This window comes from Haemorhous mexicanus, chromosome 3, assembly GCF_027477595.1.
Source record: "Haemorhous mexicanus isolate bHaeMex1 chromosome 3, bHaeMex1.pri, whole genome shotgun sequence".
Taxonomy (NCBI): domain Eukaryota; kingdom Metazoa; phylum Chordata; class Aves; order Passeriformes; family Fringillidae; genus Haemorhous; species Haemorhous mexicanus.
In genome coordinates this window covers 39320685-39346816 of record NC_082343.1, presented here as the reverse complement: position 1 = coordinate 39346816, position 26132 = coordinate 39320685, and the positions used below count along the sequence as shown (strand labels likewise).

General features: G+C 43.3%; 1 protein-coding gene across 1 annotated transcript; it reads right to left on the bottom strand.

The window, feature by feature from the left end:
- Positions 1–31: 31 nt before the first annotated feature.
- Positions 32–22830, bottom strand: MRPS18A (mitochondrial ribosomal protein S18A). The gene is made up of 6 exons (XM_059841445.1): positions 22682–22830; positions 22477–22508; positions 18939–19043; positions 10422–10545; positions 9577–9643; positions 32–1000 (listed from the first exon to the last, which is right to left on the bottom strand). The coding sequence occupies exons 1-6, from the start codon at positions 22779–22781 to the stop codon at positions 856–858; spliced, it is 573 nt and encodes a 190-aa protein (XP_059697428.1). The 5' UTR covers positions 22782–22830; the 3' UTR covers positions 32–855.
- Between the last annotated feature and the right edge of the window lie 3302 nt (positions 22831–26132).

Genomic DNA, 26132 nt, shown 5'->3' with positions numbered 1-26132 from the left:
GAGAAATACCAAAGAAATGGAACCAAAACAATAATGACCATGATAAATTTAATGAGCCTTTCATATCAGGTGCATAATTAGCAATGGTCAGTAGGTGGAAGATCTCTATGTACTACACAGGGAGAGAAATGGTGCCACCTTTTAGTTACAGGATGGATAATCAGTTCCAAACTATCCCAGGAAGCAACCATATCACTGACGTGGAAGATTTATGAAAAATTTATTTGCCAGGGGTAAAAAACCAGGCAGTCATCAAGGATGTCAACACTGTGTATTTGCCAGATTCAGGAGTGAAGAACAACCCAGGAATTCTCAAGGGGACATGTAAGACACACACCTGTTTGCCACTGCCACAGGTGTTCCACTGAAAATTTGGATAGTACAGATGATTATAATAAAAAAAATTAATTTCAGTAGTCAGTAACAATTTCTGTTACTGCTGAGAAAATACAGTGTGCAGAGAAATTTTTCTTCCATCTGTGTCACAGGTACAAAAGCCCAAATGAGACAAATCTGAGTTGAAACACACATTAATGGGGAAACACCACTCACTGCTGGGAAGAGAAGGAAACATCCTTTTCCAAACCTATTTGTGGAGCATAAACAAAAGCCTACAGATTCTTTCTGGCTTTGAGGTAGAAGTCTTTGACCCTTGCTTTTATTAAATCATCCTGCACACTGAACTTTGCTTTGATGGCTCTTATATTCTCCTAGAGGAAAAGATCACAGCTGGACACAATATAGAGTACTGAAGACAATTTTGGAATAAGAAAATTGGAGATATTGACAAACTTGAAAAAAATCCCAGCAGAACAGTGGACAACATGTGCTTACTGACTATGCTAGTTCTGGCCACTAGTGGTTTAAACAGAGAGGCTTTTGTGTATATTTGATATTATCCTTCAGCAAAGGGTGTCCAACTGGAAAGGGCTTTTTGCACCACTTAGGGCCCCTCCTCCAAATGGGCTTTGCAGATCTGACGGGCCAGCGGGTCAGGTACCTGTCAAAACAACACAAACACATTTCAGTTTGAGACTGATCACTGAGAAAATGTTCCAGCTGAAGCAGAAGCAAGGCACTATAGCCTTTGCCTCCCTAACGTGCCTCTTTATAAAAGGAATAACCATGAGCAGAGTTCCTTCAATTCAGAAGGGACCACTGGAATTTTTGTTTGTTTTGGAATTTCTAAGCTCATCTCTCTACTGAACCCACTGGCACCTGCTTGCTTCCATTTTCACAAAACAAATCAGGTGTAGTCTCCAGGCTGCTGGCAAGTTGTCTACCTGCAGCTAAACTGGAGTGCCAAATTCATTGCAATGAAGTCCAAGACTGAATGCATCCAGCCTCTGGGGGAAGTGTTATTTCAACAGCTGGTCTCAATAAGGTAAACTAATTACAAAGGCTAAATTCTGTGAGAAAGCTTCTAAAAATGAATACATTTACTTTGGGGGGGATAATTAGCTATTACTTCTGCATGCAATGGGTTTCTGGTCTAGTCTTGTATTTTTATATGTCCATATTTGCTCTAGTGTTCTCTGTACAATGCTGTAAGAGCTTGCTAGTGCAGGAAGTCAGCACCTACAGTGTAAGAGGTATTAAAATGGAATTATCATCACAACCACAAATCTCTGTGAAGAGCGGTGTCTGGCAAATAACCTCTGCTTTTTACCATTTGAAGTTTTGGACTTGGCTTTGCAAACAGGCAGGGGATTTCAGATCCAGAATCAGTTACTGGAAATCTTACCCTGTGGCTGGGTGGCCTGGAGTTTTGTTAGGCTTTAAATCTTTTGCTACCAGTAGAGAGGGGAATAGAGGTCCTTAGAGAAAGAAGAGTCTTTTCAGACAATAAAGATCCAAAGTAAAACCTTAGCATAATCTGCACAAACAATGCTCCAACAAATTAGAATTTGGAACAGACTGATAAACTTTGTCCAGCGATGTTTGCACGCCTCTGTTGAGTAATCCCATGGTCTTAATGTAACCTCAATCACTCATCCTCCCCACAAAAAGCTTTGTTACCTTTTATTTGCATTGTGCAAATTTGAGATATTAAGAACTTTGGACAGAGACATTTGTCTGAAGGCATTTGGCACATTCCTGAGAGCTACAAAGAAAGCCTGCTATGCCAGGCAGCTACAGACTGCAGAACAGCAGCCCATTTAGCACTTTTCTTCCTCAGTACTCCCTAACAGCACAAACCAAATCACATGTGGAGCTTTCTGCCTCTGAAATCAAGCCACTTTCAAAATGCTTTGCTTTGAGGAGTTTATGACAGTTAAAGCACCTAGAAGCACCAGCAGGAGGGGTATGGGTGATGACACATACCAAGATCCAGCCACTTGTTTTCCTATACATGCATTAAACTCGTCCCCTCTGGCCTGTAATGCTATGCTAGTACATTAGTGGAATCCCTTACATAACAGCATCAGGACAGGAAGCAGGAGAGACTTTTCTGTCTCTAATTTCACATGCAAGGGGAGTTCAGAGAGACCAAACACAGGTCCCCAGTTTGGAATGTGGCAAAGGACCATGGCAAGGCAGCTTCTTTGGGATAAGCTGTAGAGGTATTAGATGAGCACATGGGCTAGGTCCTCCTTTTCATATTCCCCTTACTGCAAGGGGGGTGCTGTAGCACAAATTTTGGTATTGCAAGACTACACTTACAGAAAAGGAGGGAAAAAATCCCAAATTGTTTTAATGCATCAATGTGCCAAGTGCAATTCTGGTCACGTGTCCACACGATTATGGGAAAGTGCTCCTGTGATAATAAATGATCTCACTGGGAGAGTAGTGAATGTGTGAATGTGAGATACACATCAATGCTGTATGCAGGTTTAGACAGACAGTGGCTTTTTAAGAAATCCCTCTGTTTCTGTGTGGGGGCTGGAAGTGCACACCCCAATTCTGCATAGGAAGGAGGATTTAGTAATGGCCTGATTTTAAAGCTTTTGTTATTTCTCTTTTGAGCAGGTCTAATCCAGCCCTCTGGTCCAGGCTTTTGGCTTCCTTTGGGGACTGCAGGCTGGGGCTTTTCATTGTTAGCTGAAACAGACATTTGGACGCTTTCCCTTCCTGGAGCACATTTGCTTTTAGGGCTTTTAATACTTGCTTTGTCCCAAACTCAAACTTGTCCTATTTTGTTTGCTGCCTCTTTTTTTTTTTTTTTTTTTTTACCTTGATTCAGCAGTGCAAAAGCCTGATGCCTGGGAGCAGCCAGTCTACAAAGTTCCTTCTCCTCTTTGACTAACTCCATTTCCTACTGATTTCACAGATTTGGGTTTTTTTTCTGTGAATAAAAACAATCCATAAAACTCACAGAGGAGAGCTTCAAAGCTCAGCACACAGGACTTCCCTGCAAACTCTGCCATCCATGTAAGGTAGGGTACAGCCTTTTCTCACCAAGTGCTCCTACTTTTCCTTGTATCAAATAAGGTTTGTCTTGGGGAGTCTTTATGATAACCTACAAACACACACTGGCAGAGTGTTTGAATTTTCTTGAGTAGCTGAAGGTTGTCAAGACAGACTCTTCAGGTGGATGCCAAATGAGCTGGTCCGCAGTGTCCTCACCTGTTCCTTCAGTGTGCCGAGCTCCCGCTCTAGGCAAAGAGGGACCTAACTGCCAGTCTTGGGAATTGTGACTCACCTCAGGGGCTCTGCTTGCACCCTTGGTAGGGGCCTGAGCAAGAACAAGAATTCCTAGACTCCAAGTGCACAAATTCATGCAAAAAGCTGTTATAGGAACTCTGGTGGGATTTCCCTGATGGAAACAACTGTGGTTAATTCACCTGCAGTGTTTGTAATAGCCTAAAATATCTGTAGCATGTAGAAGTCTGTTTTCATGGATTCTATTCAGTGGGCAGGCCTTCCTACTTGGAGGCTTCCACTTCAGACCTAGGAGTAGGCACAAGGCTCTCATGTGCAGGGTGAGGGAAATGGGAAAACCACATACACAGCTCAAGCAAAGGCCATGTTGGTACAATTCAAGTCTGAACTTCTGAACCCTCACTGAATTTTTTCAATATGGCTTTTGTTTGGATTAAGAGCAGAAAGCAGAGGGCTACAGACTGCAGGAAGCACTCGATCAAAGTGCTGGCGAGACTGCCTCCTCCCTGCCACATCCCTTCCCATGACACCTCTTGGCTTTGCTCACCTGCAGCCCCTCTGGCTCTTTGCTTTTGAATACACATGCTATGCACAACACAGTTTCCATGCAGATGAGAGGAACCACATGCTGCTGGAGTGAAATGCTGATAGTAGGGAAACCAGATTCTGCTCCCAGAGATGAGAGGTGTCCACAGAGCCTGAGAACTTTGTAATTCATGAGGAATTTGTAGGGAGCCTGCTTCTTGCTTAACACAGAACAACTCCTCCAGTTCAGGTGATGGAGGCGGGATTGACTTGGATACTATCTGTGCCAAGTTATGCTCTTCCAGTAGGAAGCTAGAAATGGAGTGGCAGCTGAGCACTCAAAATCAAGTACTGCATAATCTTTCAGCATCTCTTGCTGACAGACCCCAGAGTCAGGGAACCTGTGATATCCCCTAGTCCTTTTGGATAGGGAACAACTTCACAACACAGTGTTGTGTTTTAACCAATACTTTGGATGTGCCAGAAGAACATGAGTGCTATATTCATATTAAAAGAGCATCTAGATGCTGGCTTGAATTCAGGGACTGCTCTGGATACACTGCTAGTCCACATTTTCCATGCAAAAACTTCCATGCTGAAAAGAAAACTGCTGAGCTATTCAGGTTTCCATTACTGAAAGGAAGACGTTTGACCTACAGCTGAGCTTGACTGTTTCCCAAATGGTTCTGGTGTGTGGTGGCCTGCACATACATAACTCTGGAGTATGGGAACAGTCTGTCACCCTACACAATACAGGTGAAATCACTTAGAACTTCCTCAGCCTCACAGGCTAGTTAAAAAATTTTGTTGCTGCAGCACTTAACTGGAACATGCCAGGCTGGAGCATGAACAAATGCAGAAATAACAGCAGGAAGTTTTGAAAGGGAGAATACAGGCTGAGGATGAGGGAACAATCCTTGGCTGCATGACAAATTTGCTTGTGAAATGATCCCCTGGAAAGAGTGAAAGCCCCAGACTGGGCCAAACATGAGGAAAATTAACTGTAGGGAGTAATTCTGCACTGACAGGGTAAACTTCATTTGTTTTCAATGTCCAACTTCTGCAGACAAATGATATGTAAGAGAAGGTGAGGACATGAGACTCAAGAGTTCATGGATGATGTGGGTTACTCCCATGGCCAATTCTTCAAAAGCAGCATAGCTAGTAAAGCAGTTAAGTGGTAACATTCATGAGCTATCGCTGTCAAATGAATCAGGCAGAGATTCATTTGAATTCAGGCAAAGAACAGAAGTCCAAGAAATGAGAAATATCATGGCAAGTCTCACCTGGACAGTGTCCCAACTGCAGGGGATAGAAGAGGGAGATTTGGAATGCTCCCCAGTTGAATTCTGACCACAAGGTGTTCTTATATATCTCCTACCACCCTCAGCTTAGCTGACCACAAAGCTTAGCATTTCACTTTCATCTTATGCCTTCTTCTGCAGTTCCCAATCTCCTCTGTGTTACATTACATCATGGATGAATGTTCCATATTATGCTAGACAGCCAAGTACAAGGCAGGATTTGCAGGTCAGATATTCTCAAAGCATTCTGCTCTTCTTGAATTCCAGTAGTGGAAACAGGATAAGGAGATGGAACGGGTAGAGGAAGGCCAGCTGCCAAATGACTCAGTGCAAAGCAGGGAAAACCTTATCGCTTTGCAGAGAAATCTGGGGCATGTAGAAGGGGATGTCCAAAGTTCATACAACTGAGATAGTACAACCAGTTCAGAAAACAGAGCAGCAATCCTGCTTTTTGGAAAACATCATTGAATAAGCACCAGAAGAGCATCTTCTTGAGAGGCAGAGGGGTTCTGCATGATAAATCCACACTTCACAACACTAAATCAATGGCATGTCAGCGCCCCTGACCCTTGTTAAAACAAGGCAGTTTGCTGATAGTTCCATATGGTGGCATGATACCTTTTAATCCCAGCTAGGTGCTAGCCAGTGCATGCCAGACTCTTTGGATTTGAAGCAGGCTCACTTTAATCAGGGTGACAGTGACATGGGCCACACATTCCAGCCAAGACAGCCACAACTGCAGTAAAAATATAGCTGAGGAACTTTTTTTTAGTGCTTTCAAAAGTATACATTAATGCAGCTCCTCAGTTCTTTATATACTTCCTTAGTACATTTGCCCAGGAGCTGAGGAGTTCCTCCTGTGTAGCTGGCCTTAGACAATGTACACATTGTCTAAGGGACACATCAGTTTTTTATCAGGCTCATTTGTCCCTCTTTTGGCAACAAATGAAGGTGCTCTCAAAAATACGGACACAGCCTTGGAAGAAGCCTGACCACTGGGAGCACCAACCAGAACTTTGCCAGACAGGAAAAAAATGAAAGGGATTGCTTATCCAAATGAAGTACTCTGCCAGACTTCAGCCAGGCCAGAGTTGCTGCTCCAAGTCTACATGCGGTAATTCAATGCTCAGGTCTGTATGATGGCAGAGGCACTGGGCTCTGAGTCCCAACTGACACTGAAGCGACGAATCTCCTTCAGTCTCAGGTGGTGTGAGTGGAATCAGTCCCTAAGGCTATCTTAGGCTTTAGTCCTGTCATTCTAGCAGTTGATGGTGTAGTATGTCAAGAGCTCTACCATGGGCAAAACATTCTTCACCTCAGTGTAAGATGGCAGGCAGCTCCCAGATACTACAAATTCCCACAAAAGTGTCTGAGGTAACATCTAAAGTAGACAGTGACTTCTCAGAAGCCCTTCCTTTACAGAAGTGAAGATTTTCCCCATTCAGAGAAAAGAGACAGTCAACAGATTGCTTACATTACCTGTGTTTCTGTCTTGGAAAAGCCTTAACAAGGAGCCCAAACATATAATGAGGCATCTCAGTTTCTCCCTGTTAACATTCCTAGGGCCATAGCAGCAGTGCAGAAAGGCACTGCTACCTCTCATCTAAGCTGAGTGGTAAAGATGGCTAGAACAGCCAATGCAGTGATCTCAAAAAGAGACTAAGCTCGAAGATTTGGAAAATACATCACTTAACTGTGTAATGCACTGCCTGCTATAATAGGCTGTCTTTAGATCCTGTTGATCTCTTCTTGAACTGGCACTTAAAAATCCAGCAGACATAAACACAATGAAGGAACAAGCTAAGTCAGGTGAATAGCCCTGATATTACATGTTTGGAGGATGATGCAGACATGTTCTGATGGCATTGAACAAGGCAACTTGTTTGACTCCAAAGTTCAAGCCCACTTCTGCTCCTTTTCTCCCCTGTCAGCTCACTTATATTTGGCAGCACCACAGATTGAGTGCTTCCCAAGTTACTGCAGACTTACAGGAAGCTTTGGAAACAAGTACAGAGGCAAAGACAAGGTAAGCTTGGACAAGTCATTTATGTGGGAAACTTCTGATAAGAGCTCTGGCTTCATTCCCAAAGTAAGTACCAGCTAAATGACTTCAGTCATTCAGCATGTGGGTGCACTTCAGGCTAGAGGAAGGAAGCAATTTGTAACTCCTGCCTTATGCCATGCCAGCTACTGCTCCAGAGAGCAATGAGGGAAGTCCAAGTGGGGGCTCACATGGTCAAAATTCATACAGAATGGCCAAGATTTTGCAAGGCTCCAACACACAGAGCTCTCCCCTTCCAACAGGCAGATAAGACAGCATCATGACAGACCAGGAGAACAGAATTCCTGAAGTACTCCTGCACTTCATCCTAGTTCTTGAACTCATTTGTATAGTGTCAGCCCCACCATCAAAACTTTCAATCCCATTTCTTGATCTTAATCTCTTGTCTCCACTAAGACCCCAAAGTCTGCCTACTTCAATGCTATTCCATATAGTCAGCAAACAGCTCTGCTCTCTTCTTCTAAACTGCTTCCACTGGGCCTGCTACATTCCCTCTTTGGGAAGAGAAAAACAAGGGCAGTGTAGGGAGGGGCTAGCAATGCAGTAATCTCTAATTTAATTAATTTAGAGGTGTAGCACACCTACTTGCATGCAGAATGTATCCGGAGGTATTAATTCTTTGTTCTTACTAAAGGTCTATAGAACAATTTGTAAGAGTCAGGGCATCAGATCTGGTGTCCTGCTGTGATTCCAGCAAGATACTGCATTTACCATTTCCAGTCTCAACCTGCTACTCAGCGTTGCAGTGTGAAGACTAACAAGGTAATATGCTCCACCCCACAGCTGCCAGATAAGACACAGATACTAAAGAATCTTCAAGACTTGTAAGACACAAGGAAGAACTTATTACAGTTGAAGTATCTGATGGCTACAGAGCTGCATCAAACGTAGAGTCCTTTAATTTGACCCTCACTGATACCCATTATGCAGCCGACCAGCATTTCCAGGAGCCTCTCTCAAATCTCCACTGTAGAGTCAGACCTGAAATGCAGGAGTCTCCAGCCTTGCAGTCTAAGCTCTCCCAGTGGCAGCCCCATGGCCTCTGGTAACCCCATGGTTTGCTAATGCGAGGTTCATACACCGCTCTGACATCCCCATGGAAACAAAGTGTGAGGTTATAAACAGGGGATTAGCACCTCCAAGCGCCCAGCACAGAGCAGGAGGCAGCTGCAGGCTTTCCCTTTGCCCACCAAAGGCCAGGGGCCATTCAGGCTGGGGAGGGGGAAGAGCAGGCAGAGGGCGAATTGCTGACTGGAGGAAACTGGAATGGGACAGAAGGTAACAGGCCTGTGATGGGCCCCTGCTGGCTGCTCAGCCTGCCCTCCTCACTGCTGGTATCGCTGCCTGGGCACCCTCCTGCTGTTGGGGGCTAAAAAGGCTAAGAGAGAAGGGACTGCTCAGCCTGGAGAGAAGAAGGTTCAGTGAGGTCTTACCAGTGTTTGTAAGTACCTGAAGTACGGTGTAAAGAAGAGAGGGGAGGGCTCTGCCCCCTCACTGGTGCTCAGTGGCAGGACAAGAGGCAATGGGCACAAATTAAAAAAGAAATTCTGTCTGAATGTAAGAAACACTGTCTTGTATGAGGCTGGTTCTCTGGAACAAGCTGCCCTCAGAAGAACCTGGGGAAGGTCTATCCTTGGATATATTCAAAAGCTGGCTGGACATAGTTCAGAGTAAGCTGCTCTAGGTGACTTGGCTTAAGCAGGGAGCTTGGACTAGACAATCTTCAGAGGCCTCCTTCTTCCAACCTCAGCAACTCTGTGCTGCTGTGACTCCATCTGTGGCATACTCCTGTGTCTGCCTTACTGATTGTTAGTGATGAGGAGGTGAGCACAGCTGAGGAAGGGCAGGCAGACACTAACATGTGTGGCAGTTTTAATCTTGTGTGAATAAATGGTTTATATGAGATACAACTTGTCCTTAAAAGACTGCCAGAAGAATATCGTGACAGATCTTCTCCAAAATGCTGAGTACTCTTTATGAACCCTGCTGCCTGAGGCATTTCTCACCCAGTTGTGAGGAACTGCCCTCCCATTCCAAATTTATTCCCAAATAAGAGAAATGTGGAAAAACAAGACTATTCACCTGTTCAGCTTGGGTTTCTTGGGAACATGCCCTTCAGGAAGTGGAGGCCTGTGGTTTGGCAACAAACCTGAAACAGAAAAAGATGTGAGAATATTTTGCAGTGTCTCTTTGCTTCTACTGCATTCAGAAGTCACATTAGACCTCATAAGCCAGGCAACAGCACAACAAAAACTCAAGTACATTAGAAAGGTTATTTTATCTTCAGTCACTGCTGAACCTGCACTCCAGCCAGAGAAGTTGGGAAGTTGTGCTAGGAATAGGGAGGAAATACACACCAAAGACACTGTCACTTGGGCTCATCACAGAGGATTTTACAGAGGACACAGGGCACTGGTGTCCCATCAGATTCCATCTCCAGGATGGAAAATCTGACTATGAAAATTCTCAGTCCATTTAACTGGGATACAACTCAGGTACCAGGCACAAAGATCAGCACAATACTCTTGACTGTGTCAACCTGGGAAAAGTAAAAAAGTCATCACATGGCAGATGGCAGAGTTGCACATTACTAATGGGGTAGGTCAAGCTTAGGTAAATCAAGTAATTTCAGTGCAGGTGTTTAATCATTAGTTACTGGAGACTGAGCCATTTTCTAGATCTTTCTGCAACACTTGTCTCATCGACAGGGATAAATGTCTGCTGTCAAGGCAAGAGTCAGGACATAGAGAAAGCAGAACAAGTAGTCTCTGTTCCATCACCCTGTCCCAGCACTCGGACCATAACAAGTTTGCTGGGTGACTGGACAATGACATCTCACTGAGCTATACCAACTGGGCAGGAGACCCCTCTTAAGGGGTTCAGTAGGTACCCTACAGTCAGGGGTTATCTCTGGCAGAGTTATGTACCTGCACGGTGAGCCATCTGCACACACACAGCAACCTTCTTGTGCTCCTCCAAGCAGAGGCCTGTGACCCTTCGTGGCAGCATCCCTCCATCTGAACGGATAAACTGACTCAGCAGCAAGACATCCTGAGGGAAAGAGAATGGCAAAACCATCAGTGCTCCAGCTACCTTCTCTGCATTGACTGCAGGTGTTGTGCTGAGCCTTGTGTTGTGTACAGAACTCAAAACAATGTAAAACAAACAATGATTCCTCCCTACTCATTTTGTCTGCAGCTTGGAAACAAGTGGCTTTTGCTTGCTGTCACTGCCTGCCAGTTTAGCTTAGTAAGGTCACTCAGATGGTTTTGAGTCCTCCCCTGACTTCACTAGAGTAAACATATGATGTCAGCTGCAATCCCTGCTCCTTCACTGTTTCACTACTTGCTCCAAGATTCTTGCTAAGATAATGTGTCCTAGGTAATCAGTTACACAAGACCTACAGATGGATATTGTTTACACAACTTGAAATGCCATCACAGCTGCTGTCCTGAAGTTCACAGATATGTTAGATCACCTCTGACTCCCTCCTTGTTCCCTCAGAGCAGGACTGTTCTCTGCTATCTACTTCTCAAACTTTTATCTAGTTTCCCATGATGGAGCTTCCCTCAGGTCTCTCTGGAGGGGTGGAGAGCAGGGAAATGGTCCAAGATGTTGCATGAGGAAGCTTTATGTAAGAAAAGAATATGTGCTGATGAGAAAGGACTAACAGGATAAATTGCCCCACTCAGTCCTCCAACTGTGCGTGCATTAGGTGGGGCTGTGACAGTCATGGTGGACCAAAGGAGCACTTGAGACATGCTGAGGGCTTGTCTGTGATTCAAGAACAATTTAGACTACGCTGTTGCTGACCTTTACAATTAAAAACCCTAGAAATGTAAAGCAGCCTTTTAAATAAAAACAATTTAAAGGGATCTCTAGGATCAGATAGTATCACAGGACTGGAATGACAAATTTTTAAACACAGCAGCAACAGCTGTTGCACAAGTGTCCCGTTAACTGTACACAGTACAACAGCTCAGGATTCAGATCCATGCTCTCCATTTCCACACACAATACCAGAGCTAGATACCCAAGGGGGTATTCAAAGATACCCCTCAGGCCAATATAAGCAGGCATTCTTGACATCCTGACATCAGCAAAAGTCGGCCCAAATGGACTCCAGAGACTTCCCACTTGTTATTTCCCCTTCAACAGACTTGTTGCTGGTTGAGAGTTTACTTCTCCATGGCTGTTCTAAGTATGTTCCTAGTTGAGGCAGCAGGACCATGCAGAAGCTGCCTGCAGCCTGAGGGGACCAGCCAGCGAGCGTCCAGACAGAGTGACTTCAAACGAGGCATGGCAGAACTTTGCACCCCTCAGCCAGGGCAACAGGCAAGAACAAAGAGTACTTGTTGCTTTTCATGTTGGGTGATCCTGACTGCCAGTTCACAGATTCATAGACCTGCTCCTAACCCCCCACCCTTGCTGTTCTACAAAGAGCTCCCTGGAGCACTCTTACCTTCATTTACTGGCCTTGCAAAAGCAAATAATCACGAGTGAATATAAAGTGAGTATTCAGAAACCTAGCTAACTAGGAATTATTCACCCAGCCCACTGCACAAGACCAGCTCAGCCGTCAAGGGGGCTGCTGGAATTTAGGGCGCCCTTCTGGTAATGATGGATTCTGACAGATGCTGTCATAGAATCGTAGAATGGTTTGGGTTGCAAGGGACCTTAATGATCATTGAGTTCATCCCCTCCCTTGCCCTGCTGGGCACTCTTTGTTTGATGCAGCTCAGGATAGAATTGTGTTTCTAGCCTGTGAGTGCACATTGCTGGGTCATGTCCAGCCTCTCATCCACCAGCACTCCCAAGTCCTTCCCAGGGCTGCTCTCCATCTGTTCATTCCCCACCTGTCTTGATAGCAGGGGCTGCACTGACCCAGGTGCAGCACTTTGCTGATGTTCTTGTTAACTGCATGAAATTCCCACAGGCCCACTTATTGAACTCATCCAGGTTCCTCTGGACAAGCATCCCACCCCTCAGCTGTGACATCTGCAAACCTGACGAAGGCGCACTCAATCCCTTTGTCTATGTCATTAATGAAAGTACTAAACAGAACTGGTCCCAGTAAGGACCCCTGAGGTACACCGCTTGTCACTGATGTCTATCAGACTCTGAGCAGTTGACCACTACTCTCTGGATGTGACTGTCCAACCAACGCCTTATGCATCTAACAGTCCAGCCACTGAGTCTATCTCCTCTCCATTTAGAAAGAAAAATATTGTGGGGACCACATCAAAGGCTTTACAGAAGTCCAGATAAATGACATCCAAAGCCTTTCCACTGATGGAGTCACTCCATTGCCGAAGGCCACTGGGTTTGCCAGGCAGAACTTGCCCTTAGTGAAGCCTTGCTGGCTGTATCAAATCTTCTCCCTGTTATCCATGTGCCTTAGCACAACTTCTAGGGGGGCATTCCGTGATCCTCCTAGGCACAGAGGTGAGGCTGACAGGTCAGTAGTTCTCAGGCTCCTCCTTCCTACTCTTTTTAAAAATGGATTCCAGTCACCTGGGATAAAATGCTGGTTACAAGTGTTATAGACAAATGTTGAGGGTTTTTATTTGTTTGGGGGTTTTGTGGTTTGTTTTTGTCCTTCCCACCCCCTGCCCCCACCCCCAATCAATACTATATTCACTATTATCATCATGACACACAGTTTCCCTCTTCCCATAATTGGCTTGCTTTCTGCATCCACTTGTCTACAGTCCAGAACATGTTCAGACTGATTTTCAGATCCAGCTCCTTTGAAAACATGGCACGTCATGTAGGCCCACTGACATTTAGACACTGACTTTAACACCTCACTGATACAAAATTACTTACAGGCACCCTTCAGAACTATGCTGTATCCAAAGGAGAAAAGACAACTGGCAGTGGGCTCCTGGGAGGCCATCCATGCTTGAAGGGAAGCAGAGTATCCCTCAGCCCAGCTAAACACTGCCCTGTCAAGGAGAACAGTAACCAGGGCACCAGATGGTGCCAGCTGCACTAGTAGAAACTGGATAGAGGCCAGCCAAAATGTCCAAGGGCATTGACTTTTGATCATTCCTGAAATGGTCAAAAGGTCCAAGGGCATTGACTTTTGAACACTCCACTGGATTGGATTCAGGAAACCAGAGCAGGACTCTATTCCCCCTTTTTCCTCTTCTTTAGCTGTCTGGATCTTCAAATCACTAATAGCTCAATCTGCCATTTAGCACAAAACACTTCCCTAAGTGATAAAAGACTGTTCAGCTCTAAGTACCTAGAAAGAGAAAAACTTGCAAGACTATGGTACTAGCCTGCTGCATTACTCTGTGGAGAAGAGGAAGAGGAGAGCTGATGACAAATTTGAGGCAGTTTCAGTCTTTGCAACCATGAAAGCCTAAGTAGGCCACACACTCTTTTGAAGGGTGTGTGTGTGGTCCAAGTGATTTCTCATATTAGCACCACACCTCATGGAGTCACAGGCTTGTTATCAAGTGTTTCCATGCAAAGGGGGTAGTGGGAAGCAAAGGGAGATAATATTTTTTTTTTCTCCCTGTGGAAAAAAAAAAAAATCAAGAGAATCTGTTCTCTGTTATCATCTCTGACCAACACTGTCACCGAACTGACCAACACCCTGGTGTGGCAGTCATTTCTTTACTGAAATCATCAGTCATGTCCCAGCTGCTACAGCTCCAAATCGCAGTCACGCTGCTTGGCTAAAAATGCTGCACACTGGACCAAAGGTTTGTCCATTTCTGAAGATTCCCCACAGTTAACAGGCCAGGTGCCTCTCCCAGAATATTCACACAGATGTATCTTACCACTGGGACAAAGCAGACAGGTACAGCCAACTTCATGGGGCAGCTGTGGAGGGAAGTGAACAAGTACATGGAGCGGTCAAATTAAAAAATATGTCTGGCAAGTTCTCATGGTGCCGTCATGTTCCATGAAATTCACATTTTGTGCTAGTGGACAGCCAAGCCTGTAACCACTGATTTGCTTTAATCACTGGACAGCTCCCATGAGGCTGGACCCAGATTCCCACCCCTGCAATCTGCAGCATTTGATGAAAACAACTTGGACTGAATTAATCTAGGGCTAATAGGCAAAGCCTGCAGTTCGATTTCCCCTAACTGTTGCCAAAGTAAGATGACATATTTACTGCCTACTCAAACTAATGATGTTTGAAGTGGGTAAGGGGGGGGAAATGAAAAACAAGTTTAGCCTCCACTTCTAAAAGGACTGGACAAACTTGCTAGATGGAGCACTATGTACCACATATTCTTGTGAATAGAAGGTAACCAAAAGGCAGAGGCACCTGCATTTTAATGTCTGCAGACACTTGGAAAAGCAGGATCCTTGACTGACATGTGATTCATTAAAACTTTCATTTACTGCAAGAACAGTTCTATCTGTGCAGCCAAATTTCTACTGGGCTGTATCAGACAAGTCTGTCAGTCATTATTTCCAGTTATGCAAGAGTCTAGTTTTTCCTCTCCCCCTTACTCCGGGGATCTGTACACCATTCTCCACGCATTTTGTAAAAGAAGTGCAGGTTTCAATCCAGTTGCATCCATACAATGACCAAAATAATTTTTTTATCTCTGATGGATATGAAAAAAAATCAACTGAGATCTGTTTCACTGGACAGACAGACACATGCAGACCACAAACTGTGGGAATTTATATATTAAGCTCTGTTATCCTGAGCCACACCAGAAGATCAGGATTGAACTGGGAAAGACAACTGCAGCCCTCTACACCACAGCTGAGGCAGGTTGGAATCATGACCTGCTAGTGCTCACAATGCCTGTTCAATTGATTAATGACTCTGGAGACACTGGTCCCCCAGTTCTCTGACAGCCAGAGTAACTCATTATGCCACTACTTTAGACTGTGCTAGCTGCACATGACAAAAGGAAAGTCCTGTGAGGTCATATTACTCAACTCCCTCAGGGGCTAATTCAACACTTCCCTTTTCATAGTGCCTCATTCAGTCCAATTACAAGCGTCCCAAGCAAAAAAGCTCACACTTTCCTTTCTGTGCAACAGACTGATCTCAGCTTATCAATCTCAAAGGAACACCATCTATTCCAATCTCTCACCAAGCTCATCTTATAGGTTATGATGTATGAACTAGGCTACATCTTTACAAAAATAGCTGCTCACAATTTACAGACATTTAGGACAATTAACCATCATTGAGAAAAATGTCCCACTGTTTAATTGCTCACAGAGTTAAATGCCTGCACTTCACTACTTAAGCATCTCACAATTCTGCTGCTCACCACAGCTGCAGCAGAGAATAAAATAGCAGAGAGTACTTTAGTGCAGAAGAGGGAGATTTTAACATTTGAAAAAAAATAACATTTGAAAATCCTGAAAATATGTGACTAGTACAAAGCATTCAAAAACATAAGGGACAAGTGAGAAGTGGTCTATTCCAGAACTCAAATTTCTCCTAGTTCTAATCAGCCCCACAGAGGAATGCTTCTAAATATGAGGTAAGAAACATCTGCAATTTCAAAATACCAGTTCACAGTGCCCTCTTTAGCTTTGTCCAGAAGGAGCACTGGATACACACTAGATGCACATGCGTTCAAAATCTATGTGACAGCTGAGATGAATCTACATTTGTAGATTGCCTCTCAGCACCACAATTTCTTATCCTAGATAAGAAATTATCTTAGCAATGATTCTCAAGACTGGCTGCAGAATCTCTCTTCACATTTAGTTTTCTCTTGCCTCTGAAATGTACAGTAGAAATCAGGATCTAAGAATCAAAGTGAGGTGTGGAAGAAAACTCATAACTTAGTTCACCCTACAAACACATGTAAAACTCATGTTTCACACTGTCTGTTGTGACCAATTTCTAATCCTGGAACTAAGACTCTACAGAATCACATTGTCTAAAACATCTTTGGTTCTTGATGGCATTATCTCTCCAGATACTCAGTGGAGTCTTCTACCACACATGGCAGCAGGTACTGAATCTGTGTAAGTCTACATATATATTTCCAAGATGTGATCCACTGCCATAACTTATTTCATCCCTGAACATCAGTTTATAGTTTCTCAAGGGCTCTAAATGTGTGACTCATGGAATGCGTTCTGTAAATCTCTAGAATTACTGAGTTTAATGATGCTGTTTATGTCTTGCATTTATAAGTCATATAAAATGATATGAACTTTAAAAAAGTATTTTCCAGAGTAAGTAACAAGTTGGTTTTGATCACTACACAATTCAGTAACCATGAAAAAGAATTGCAAGGAATCTCTGCATTCGAACATGAGCCACACACAACAGACATGATCAGGTTTTGTAGTACTTTACAAAGCTTAATGCTCTTTGTCATTTCACCTAATTTATTATGATCTGCAAACTCATTGTACGTCACCATCATATTTTCTGAAAAATCTCTTTGCCCAGGATTTCTCTCCTGGGAAGCTAAGAAGCCTCAGAGAAAAAGGAAACAATAATTATTTGATTCACTTCTCCTGTGTTTTGCTGCTTTGGAATGTGTTTGGACATTGTTTACCAATAGGTGATTGTTTTATCGGTTTCTGCTGTGAATTGTTTTGACTTAATGGCCAATCATTGCCAAGCTGTGTCAGGGCTCTGGAAAGAGTCACAAGTTTTCATTATTATCCTTTAGCCTTCTATAAGTATCCCTTCTGTATTCTTTGGTATAGTTTAGTATAGTATTCTTTTAAATAATATAGTATCATAAAATAATAAATTAACCTTCTAAGAACAGTCAGATTTATCCTTCCCTTCCTTCATCCAGGGATCCCAAAAAATACAAGAATTGTATATCCAGGTTTCCTATGTTGTTGAGAAACCAGGCCAGAAAACACTAAATACTCCCATGCTCCCAACTTATTTCCCTGTTTAATATTGCACCCAGCCTAAGTAAGAATTCCTAACAACATTAGATTCTAAATGCCTCCATTTCTGTAACACAGGCTTTGAAAGACACTAAACATTATTTCATTTACATCTCACATCAGTTGTTTCACCTGTTTGGAGTAATTGCAAGTATTTTGTCTGGTACTATTGCTGTATTCATATTCTTCATAATTCATGAGCCTTAATTAGTCCTATCCAACAGGTTATTTGCTTTTACTCCTAGCTGACACCTTTTATTTGGAATTTGCAATGTTTTATTTACCAATGAGTAATTATCAGCATCATTCTCCTTCCTCTCTTATCTACTTAGTATGTCATTTGCAGTTTTCAAACCATTTGGTGATTCCCTAGGATTATTTTTTATGCTTTAAAAAAATCTTGTGAGTGAAGTAGTGTATTTGTTAGCTAATTCCTTCAAGACCTTGCGGCAATATGCAATACAGGCCTGCTGGTCTGTACCTAATTCAACGCTTAAGTTATTTCTGTATTTGTTTTTCCCTGTTGTCTTACATTTGCAGATTGCCATCAATACACAGATACTAAAATATAATTTTTCCTTTGCATGTGTGCACTAGGACTACACATAAGCAGCACAGTCATTTTGCAACCAAAGTGGCTTTCAGTCCCCTTCTCCTCTCAGTAGCGGACTTTTTCACAAACATTTCTTTTTCTCCAATGTATTTGTATCCCCCTCTCTAATCCTATTGACATTAGCTTATTCTGAGTTTTCTGTTGCCTTATCTTAGTAACAGCATGTTCCTGTCTGTTTTTCCTCTTTTCTAATTCCAGTGCTGGGTTTTGAGCATGCAAGGGGGTAATTTAGTTCTTTTGTAAACTCTGTGTCTGAGTGACCTCTTGTAAAGTTACATTCTGCATCTGCTATATCATGCTTCTTATTCTGAAGTGTTCATGACTGTTGTGCTTTTGTTTTATAGCACTACAGGATTTCCTCCCCATATTCTAGGTTTAGCATTAGTTATCCCCTCCTTAGTTAATAAAATTCTCATCAGCATTTCCAACAATATGCTTGAATAAAACCTGTTTTTTTCTCTTGCAAGGTAAGTCAAAATGTATGCTCCTTCATACTCATAAAGTTTTAAAAGCTGTATGAAACAGTTACTAACTTAGTGAACAATGACAAATGAAAAATTGTAGTGCTTGAAGTCATATAAGTGACCTAGTCAAGTCTTCTGGCCTCTCTGGAGCTGGGCCTGTATCCACTGACTAAATGCTACATTCCAGTTTAATTCTCTGGGAAGTGCAATGGTGAAAGGCAGCTGGGCACAGAAGAGCTATATGGCCTTTCAGATCAGATAGCCATGTGAGTAAATCCAAATCTTCTATTTGATACAAGCTCATCCTTTTTCCCAGGAACACCATTAGCCAAGGCACACAATTACTGTGGAGGAGGCTCTTGCTGCACTCAAGAGAAGTAGAGCTGGAGTTAAGTATCTTTACTACACCCAGGAAAACTCAAGAGGGGCAGGTTGTGGGGTGGGTAGATCTGAGAGCAATACTTGTTCAGTGATGAGGGTTGGGGGAACTCCCTCATTAAACTTACCACATAATCATACTTATGCTTCAGGTTCCAGCGACAGATGGGACACTGACCAGAGGGGTTTGGAGGAGGTGGTGCTTCAGCATCCTCTATAATTCTGCCTTCAATCTAGGAAACAATTCAAAGCACGCAATGATCAGGCACAGGTTACAGCTCTACCTGCACCTGTGACTCAATGAATACTTTTCATTGAGTCCACAGTACATTGCCCAGTTCTGTGAGATGTAAGGGGAACAGCATGTACATCATTCAACTCACTTTTACAGAGATACAACGAGCCCTTTGGTATGCTTATGCCACAGACCATGGGGAGAAGGACAAATTCAAAGGGCATAGAAAACCCTTTGGCAAATTCTTGTGTATGTTTTTCTAAATGTAAACTAGTTGACAGTCAGTGTGCAGTTCTCATATTCACCTGAATTCCACTTATTGCAGTACTCTTTTGAACCACCATGCCTTGAAAGTGTAGAGGCTTTAGCTAAAAGCTTTAAAATAACTTTTCTTCTGGGAATATGAGAATTTTACAGAATAGCAGATGCATGTTATAGCTGAAAACATATAGGGGCTTGCTGGATTATAAATCACCAGCAGGGAAAACTCTGAGCAAAATTTAAATTTAAGAAAGGATAGTTAGGAAATGTCTGTGGGGCTTGTAGATTTATTTTATAACACTGATATTTTATCCCATTTAATTCTCTGAACAATTGTTTTACGACATATAAAATTATATTTTGTACATCACTATAAAGTGGGGGTATCTAATACTCAAATTTTCTCACAAGTAACATGCAAAGAGATGTACCAGGTGTGTAAAGGAAGAACTTGACAAATTTGTTTCCTATTCAGAGATGTGTTAGAAATACAAAGTCTATCTGCATGTGCACTTGTCTTTTTTTTCTTTTTTGAGGACTACTAATGGAAACAAGAGCTATCTCATATTGCACTCAAATGAAGAGACAATAAAACTACGCTATTTTTTCCTCCAAGATATTTTGGAGTTTCCTCTGGTCAAATTAAGATTAAAAGCCAATTCTGAACACTAATTGTCAGCCTCAGAGAGTGCAAGCACCAGAGTTTGAAAAGAAAACCAGGGTGGAATGCAAGATTACTTTTAAGAAAACATCAGGTTCTGTGCCTGAAAACCTAGGAAGAGAAAAGCATGACCTTTCCTGCAAGTGTACACTGGAAACTGGCATCCAGCTGAACTCACAGAACTATTTAATATGCCAGATTTCTGCCTTTCTGATGATAAAAGGGAAACGGGTTTACATCTCAGTACCTCAGAGAGAATTTTTAAATTTTTAAGTAAGATTCCTCCCCCCACAAGTACAACAGCCAATTTTACAAAAACAAGTACTTAACTATGAATATAAGATGTAGGCCAGTATCTAATTTTCTATTAATCAGTAAAGTTATTTTCAGGGAAGCCGGTGTATCTAGCCTTGATTCTTGCCAGTCTGGCTTCAGACTATACTATGACTGTAATTCCATCTTGGACATAAAGAAAGAATGCTGCCTCAACATCAATTTTTCTTGAGATAAATTTCAGTGTACAAGTTTTGGCAATTACTTCCCAACTGCTGAGGACTTCTATACTGTTAATCCACTCAGTTGCTGTTTTTCTATTAAACATCTAAAAGGGAGTGTAGGGGCTCTACATTCTCAGTATGCTGATGAAATCTGTATTTCTCTGGGATTTATTAACTGGTTCAACTCAAACACTTTCAATACTGATTAAAAAGAAGGACACAGAAAGATGAGCAGGGAAATATGGATTCAGGGAAGAACTGATGTAGAATCAGCAGGATAAATGGAGTGACCAATGGATACACTGAGAAACATATCAGCCCTTTGGTTTGTCAATTTACACCACTTTTGACAACATTTTCCTCATTTAGGGGCATTGATGGATTCCAAACTGATGCTAGGATATTGCACAAAAAATATACCCAGATCTCCAGGAAGTTATTTTCATAAAGGGCTCTGCTAATGCAATGCTTACTTTTTCTACTTCAAGCCTCAGTTAATGTTTTGGAGTTTTGAGAATATAATTTACATCCCCTTTGAAACTGATTTGAGTGCAAAATACAGCAATCCACTGAGTGTGTTTTGTTGGTGTGCACACTCTCCTCTTGTTTTGGTTAAAACAACCTCAGGTAACACTTGCAAGGTCTTCTCTTCAGGTTTCTGGGCAAAGATTAGTAATTTGTCACTTGAAGGCAAAAAATACATACTTTGCATCATACATACTGCCACACCTTAAACTTATTTTTTTGTTGACAGTCTTACAACATCTTGCAAGCTGCCATATATTTTAGATATGTAGTATCAAATAGAGTAAGTTATCTGCTCCATGTAGGTTTCAGACATGAAAATGTCCACTAGCACTAATACAACAAAACTTTCAACAAAATATATTTCTGACAAAAATATTTAAGAGTTTCAAAGGCATGAACAAGCAGGTTTTTTCTGTTTTATTAGCAAGCAAAATATCCCCATCCCCTTATTATTATTTATGCACATACAGATTAATATTTAAGTGCACTCTCCTCTAGCTATTCCCAAATTCCTCCTTAACTCTCCTCATCTTACATATACATATATATATACATCCATCCATCTATCTATCTAATCTCTCTCCAGCCAAGATATATAGTGCTACTGACATATGCAATGTAAGCAGAATAATGCAATCTCCTTTCCCCTTCAGTAATTTCAGCGCTTAAAAAAAAATTACAATTTTCTTGATAAAAGTATAACGTATTAGATGGTGCTAATTATGCAAAGTTCTAATTCTACTGCCTTAATCTTTTCCTTCCTGCCTTAAACTGTAGCTAAGAAGATGCTCTTCTTTATCAGTTACTTCAGAACTTCTGTTTCATTTTCAGGAGTAGTTTTCATTGAAAACACCCCTCTCACTTATTTATATATTTTTTTTACCACGTCTGTTGCAAGATGGAAGCTCTGTATCACCTGAAGCTAGTATGGCACACGCTGCAGTTAACAAACACAACACAGATCAAAGGCATGAGATGTGTGTGGCACGTAGGCGGCACAGACCCATCCTGCAATGCCACATCACACTGCCAGTGCAGGATGAAGTGACAAAGCCACTGGCAATCCTCCCTAGTGCCTATCCACACTCAAGACGATGCCAAATGGCACCAGTTAAGGAAACGACTCCGTCTGAAGAATGGTCTCTAGTGTTTTAGATCCCGAATGCCTCTGGTCAGGGATTGCGACTTTAGCCAGGCCGCAGCGAGGGGTTTGGTGATCCTGAGTGGCTCTGACTGGAGGTACCTGTCACCAGCAACAGGGTGATAATCCTGTCTCCTTCAGCAGCCAAACCCTTCACTGCTAACCCTCACTCCCAGCAAATCCCTACCCTGGCTCTGCCTGCACACCCTGAGAGGTCTTTCAAGCAGAAAAGCGTCCCCTTTTTTCCTTTACTTGTTGGGTAGGGCACGGATACACACATGGCTGAAGGAGCGAGAAGCCACGGCAGAGGCAGCTACCAAGGTAAAGGGGCGCAGGGACTTACTGTGGTCGTGTTGCCTTCAGTCACCTCCACGACTGCAAAAGAAAAAAAGAGACGGGAAGCCACAATGAGACCCATACAGACTGAAAGAAGTAGTAGTTGGGAGGGGGCGGGAGGAGCGGGCAAATTACAGTGACCGCAACCATCTCTCAAGGACAGCGGCGGGGCAGCGGGGCGCGGGGCCGTGCAGAGCCCTCTGCGGACTCACCCTGGCGGAGGGCTCGGACCGGCGGCGCGGCCCAGCCGCTCCCCAGGAGCCCGGAGAAGATCCGCCGCAGCCCCCCGCGCAGCAGGCTGGGCGCCGCCATCTTGCCGCGGCCGGCGCTGCCGTCAGGCCGCTTCCGCCGGCGGGGGGCGGTGCTGCCGCCGCCATTTCGGGGCACGTCCCGCCCGCCCCGGCCCCGAGGGGCAGAGCCGGGCGGGAGGGGAGGGGTTTGTTCTCATGCCTCGCGTCTTCTCCGCGGGCGTCCTCCTCATTGTTTTCGTTTGTTTCTTTTAAGTTTATTGTGGTTGGTGCTGAGCTTGGGTTTTCCTGTTTTGTTTTTTTTTCTTTGTTTGTTTTCTTGGTTTGGTTGGTTGGTTGTTTAAGGGCTTGGGTTTTCTAGCGGTCCTATCAGCTTGGGATCACAGCATCGCAGATTCAGCTAGGTTGGAAAAGACTTCTGAGGTCATCGAGTCCAACCCATGACTGAAGGCCACCATGGGACCTAGACACTGGCACTGAATCCCGCGTCCAGTCTTTCCCTGAACACCTCCGGGGATGGTGACTCCACCACATCCCCGGGTAGTACATTCCAATGTTGAATCACCCTTTCTGTAGAGGAATTCCTCCAGCTGTCCAGCCTGAACCTCCCCTGCGCAGCCTGAGGTTGTGTTCTCTTGTCCCGGCACTGGTGGCCCATGGGAAGAGGCCGATCCCCACTTGGCTACGGCCTTCTGGGAGTTGTAGAGAGTGATAAAGTCATCCCTGAGCCTCCTCTTCTCCAGCCTAAACACCCACAGCTCCCTCAGCCATTCCTTACAGGACTTGTGCTCCAGACCCTTCACCAGCTCCGTTGCCCTTCTCTGGACCCTCTCCAGCACCTCAATGTCCTTCTTGCAGTGAGGGGCCCAGAACTGGGCACAGCACTCAAGGTGTGGCCTCACCAGTACAGGGGGACAATCCCTGCCCTGGTCCTGCTGGCCACACCACTGCTGATCCAGGCCAGGATGCCACCAGCCTCCTTGGCCCCTGGGCACAGCTGGCTCATGTTTAGGAGGATGGAGGTAAATCTAGTGGTAGTGATGCCTTTGTGTTGTGGAAGCCTGAGCTACACTCCTGCCTCAGCTCCTGAATCTCCTAGCTCTCCAGTGAGGGAAGGCTGAGAGGTGGTTTTACTTCAGCTGTATGACTCCTCTGTTTGGATGGGCTCTGGAGTGAGTGCCTCCTGCATCAAGGAGGGTTTCAGGCCAGCTGTGGGATTCGGGGAGGGGGTTTGGTTCAAATCACCGTTATCACATATGCATGTTCCAGGGATCCTGAGGTTCCTGCCTGTTCCTGCAGTGTTTGGTGTGTTTCAATAGGTGACAATTGGAAGCAGTGTGTTGCCCGGTTGTAAACACTTTCCATTTTTGTTTGAATATCGCTTTTCTTTGACAGTTTGAAGGCTGCTGAGAGATCATTTTTCCCATCATCTTTCTTAGCATACCTCATATCGCTTGACTTCTCACACCTGCCTTTGGTGCAAGGTAGCCTAGAGGTGCTTGCTCAGACCCACATAGTCCACTGGGATTTCAGATACCAACAGACAATTTGTCTTAGATGGTAATGCTGCGTCTTCGTGAAGAGCGTACTTGAGTTGAACTGTACTTTAGAGCAAAGGTCATTCATGGAGTTTCTCCAAGTGCTTGTTTGTTTTCTGTCATTTCAACTCTTAAAAAAAATCCAGAAAGTGAAAACTAAGAGAGTAAATTAAAATCACTTGTGACTCATGCACGCTGATGGACATTCATGCCATTCTGTTTCATAAGTGGTCAACAATGCTCATCCAAGATGTTCTGTATGTTTTTCTGAGTTTGTGTCTAAAATGTGGTGCAAAATGTAAACTGTAACATAAACGTAAAATTTATTGTAAAATCTAATTTGATCTTCCTGTCACAGGAGGTCTTTCCATCTCCTTCCTCTTGTGTGTTGCACTTGCTTCTTGTTACAGTCTACTTTGCAAATCTCTTTCAGTTGCAGGTTTAAGCTCTCAACTCTGGGACTTTCCAAAGTGGGAATGAAGGCAGGGCTTCTGTCCAGACTCTTGTGCTTTATGCCAAGCAGTGAAAGCAGGGCCATCCCATTTATTCAGAAAACAAATTGAGCAAGAATGTTTGCCGGAAGAGAGCTCTTCCTCTCTCACCATTTTATGGTATATAATGATTTCTAGAATCAGGGTGATTTTCAACTTGTCCAAAAGCTTAAACATAAGAGCCAAACAAAATATTTACTGCCATCCTGTCTGGGAATTATTTCCTTATGAGGAGAAGGAACATTGCTGGGTACAGTGGTGTAGTGAAGTCACAATTTTATGGGTTGGTTGTTGTTTTTTTTTTCTTTATAGAGTGAGTTTTATCCTAGGGGAAGAAACAACCTAACAGAAGAGTTTATTCAATGGCTTAAAATAAACTCAGTTTCTTCTGCTGGCTTTGTTGCCTCTTGTGAGTGGGAAAACTTAATTTATGGGATGGAAATCAACAGCTGATAAGCGCGGTGCTGGCTCACCATGGTAAAGTTATGTAGACAGAGGATTAATGGCTGTTCAAAAATTTCTCCATGTCATGGGACTTTTCAAGCAGATACTTAAGCAGTAGTGTGGTTTTTGGTCAGACAGAAGAAGACCAGCTACATGGTGGTAGTTCAAATGCAGTGAGTACTCCACTTTCTTGCCTCACCTTCAAAAAAATGCTGCCTCTAAAGGAGTTTAAGTGACAAATAATTTAATGCAAAGAAGGAAGATCGTTGCATTCTTAAAAACCTGCATGCTTGGGTTGAGCGATTTGTCTCTTCTCCTGAGAATTTTTTTTTTTTGTCTTATGCATATTTCTACAACTGTTAGCAGTGCAGACCATCGAGTCCCAAGGAGAAAAACAAAGCATGTGCCAATTTGAGTTGAAGCCCATAATCTATTTCCAAATTTGGAAATTTGACATATTTCTGATTTCTTGCAGATAATTTTTGAATGTGTTTATTTCATCAAGCCCTTGTTCAGGGAAGAAGAAATATAGCCCTGAATACGATGTCCCCGTACATGAGAGAAAATAAAGTGATTTTCTTTCTGTAAGCTGGTTCAGCCGTCGTCTGTGATTTGTCAGCACTGTGGTGGGTCATCCAGTTTAGACAGAACTGGACGTTTCCAAGGAGCAGAATGCAATGTCACTGGCAGTTGAAGAATTAGTCATTTTCCTTTTAAATAAAAATTAAACCTGTGCTCCCAAATGTGGATCTGGTCAGGAGCAAGGAAGTACCGTATTTTAGTTGAGAAACTTATGCCCAAACTGCTCATAGCCTCCAGAGATTTTATGGGACTGTTCTCAAAGAAATTGTATTCTCTTGTTTGAACTGTTTTGGGATTACACATTGTCCATGTTCTGTAAGGCTCCATTTTTCTTGTCATACTAATCTGTGTTATGTTCTT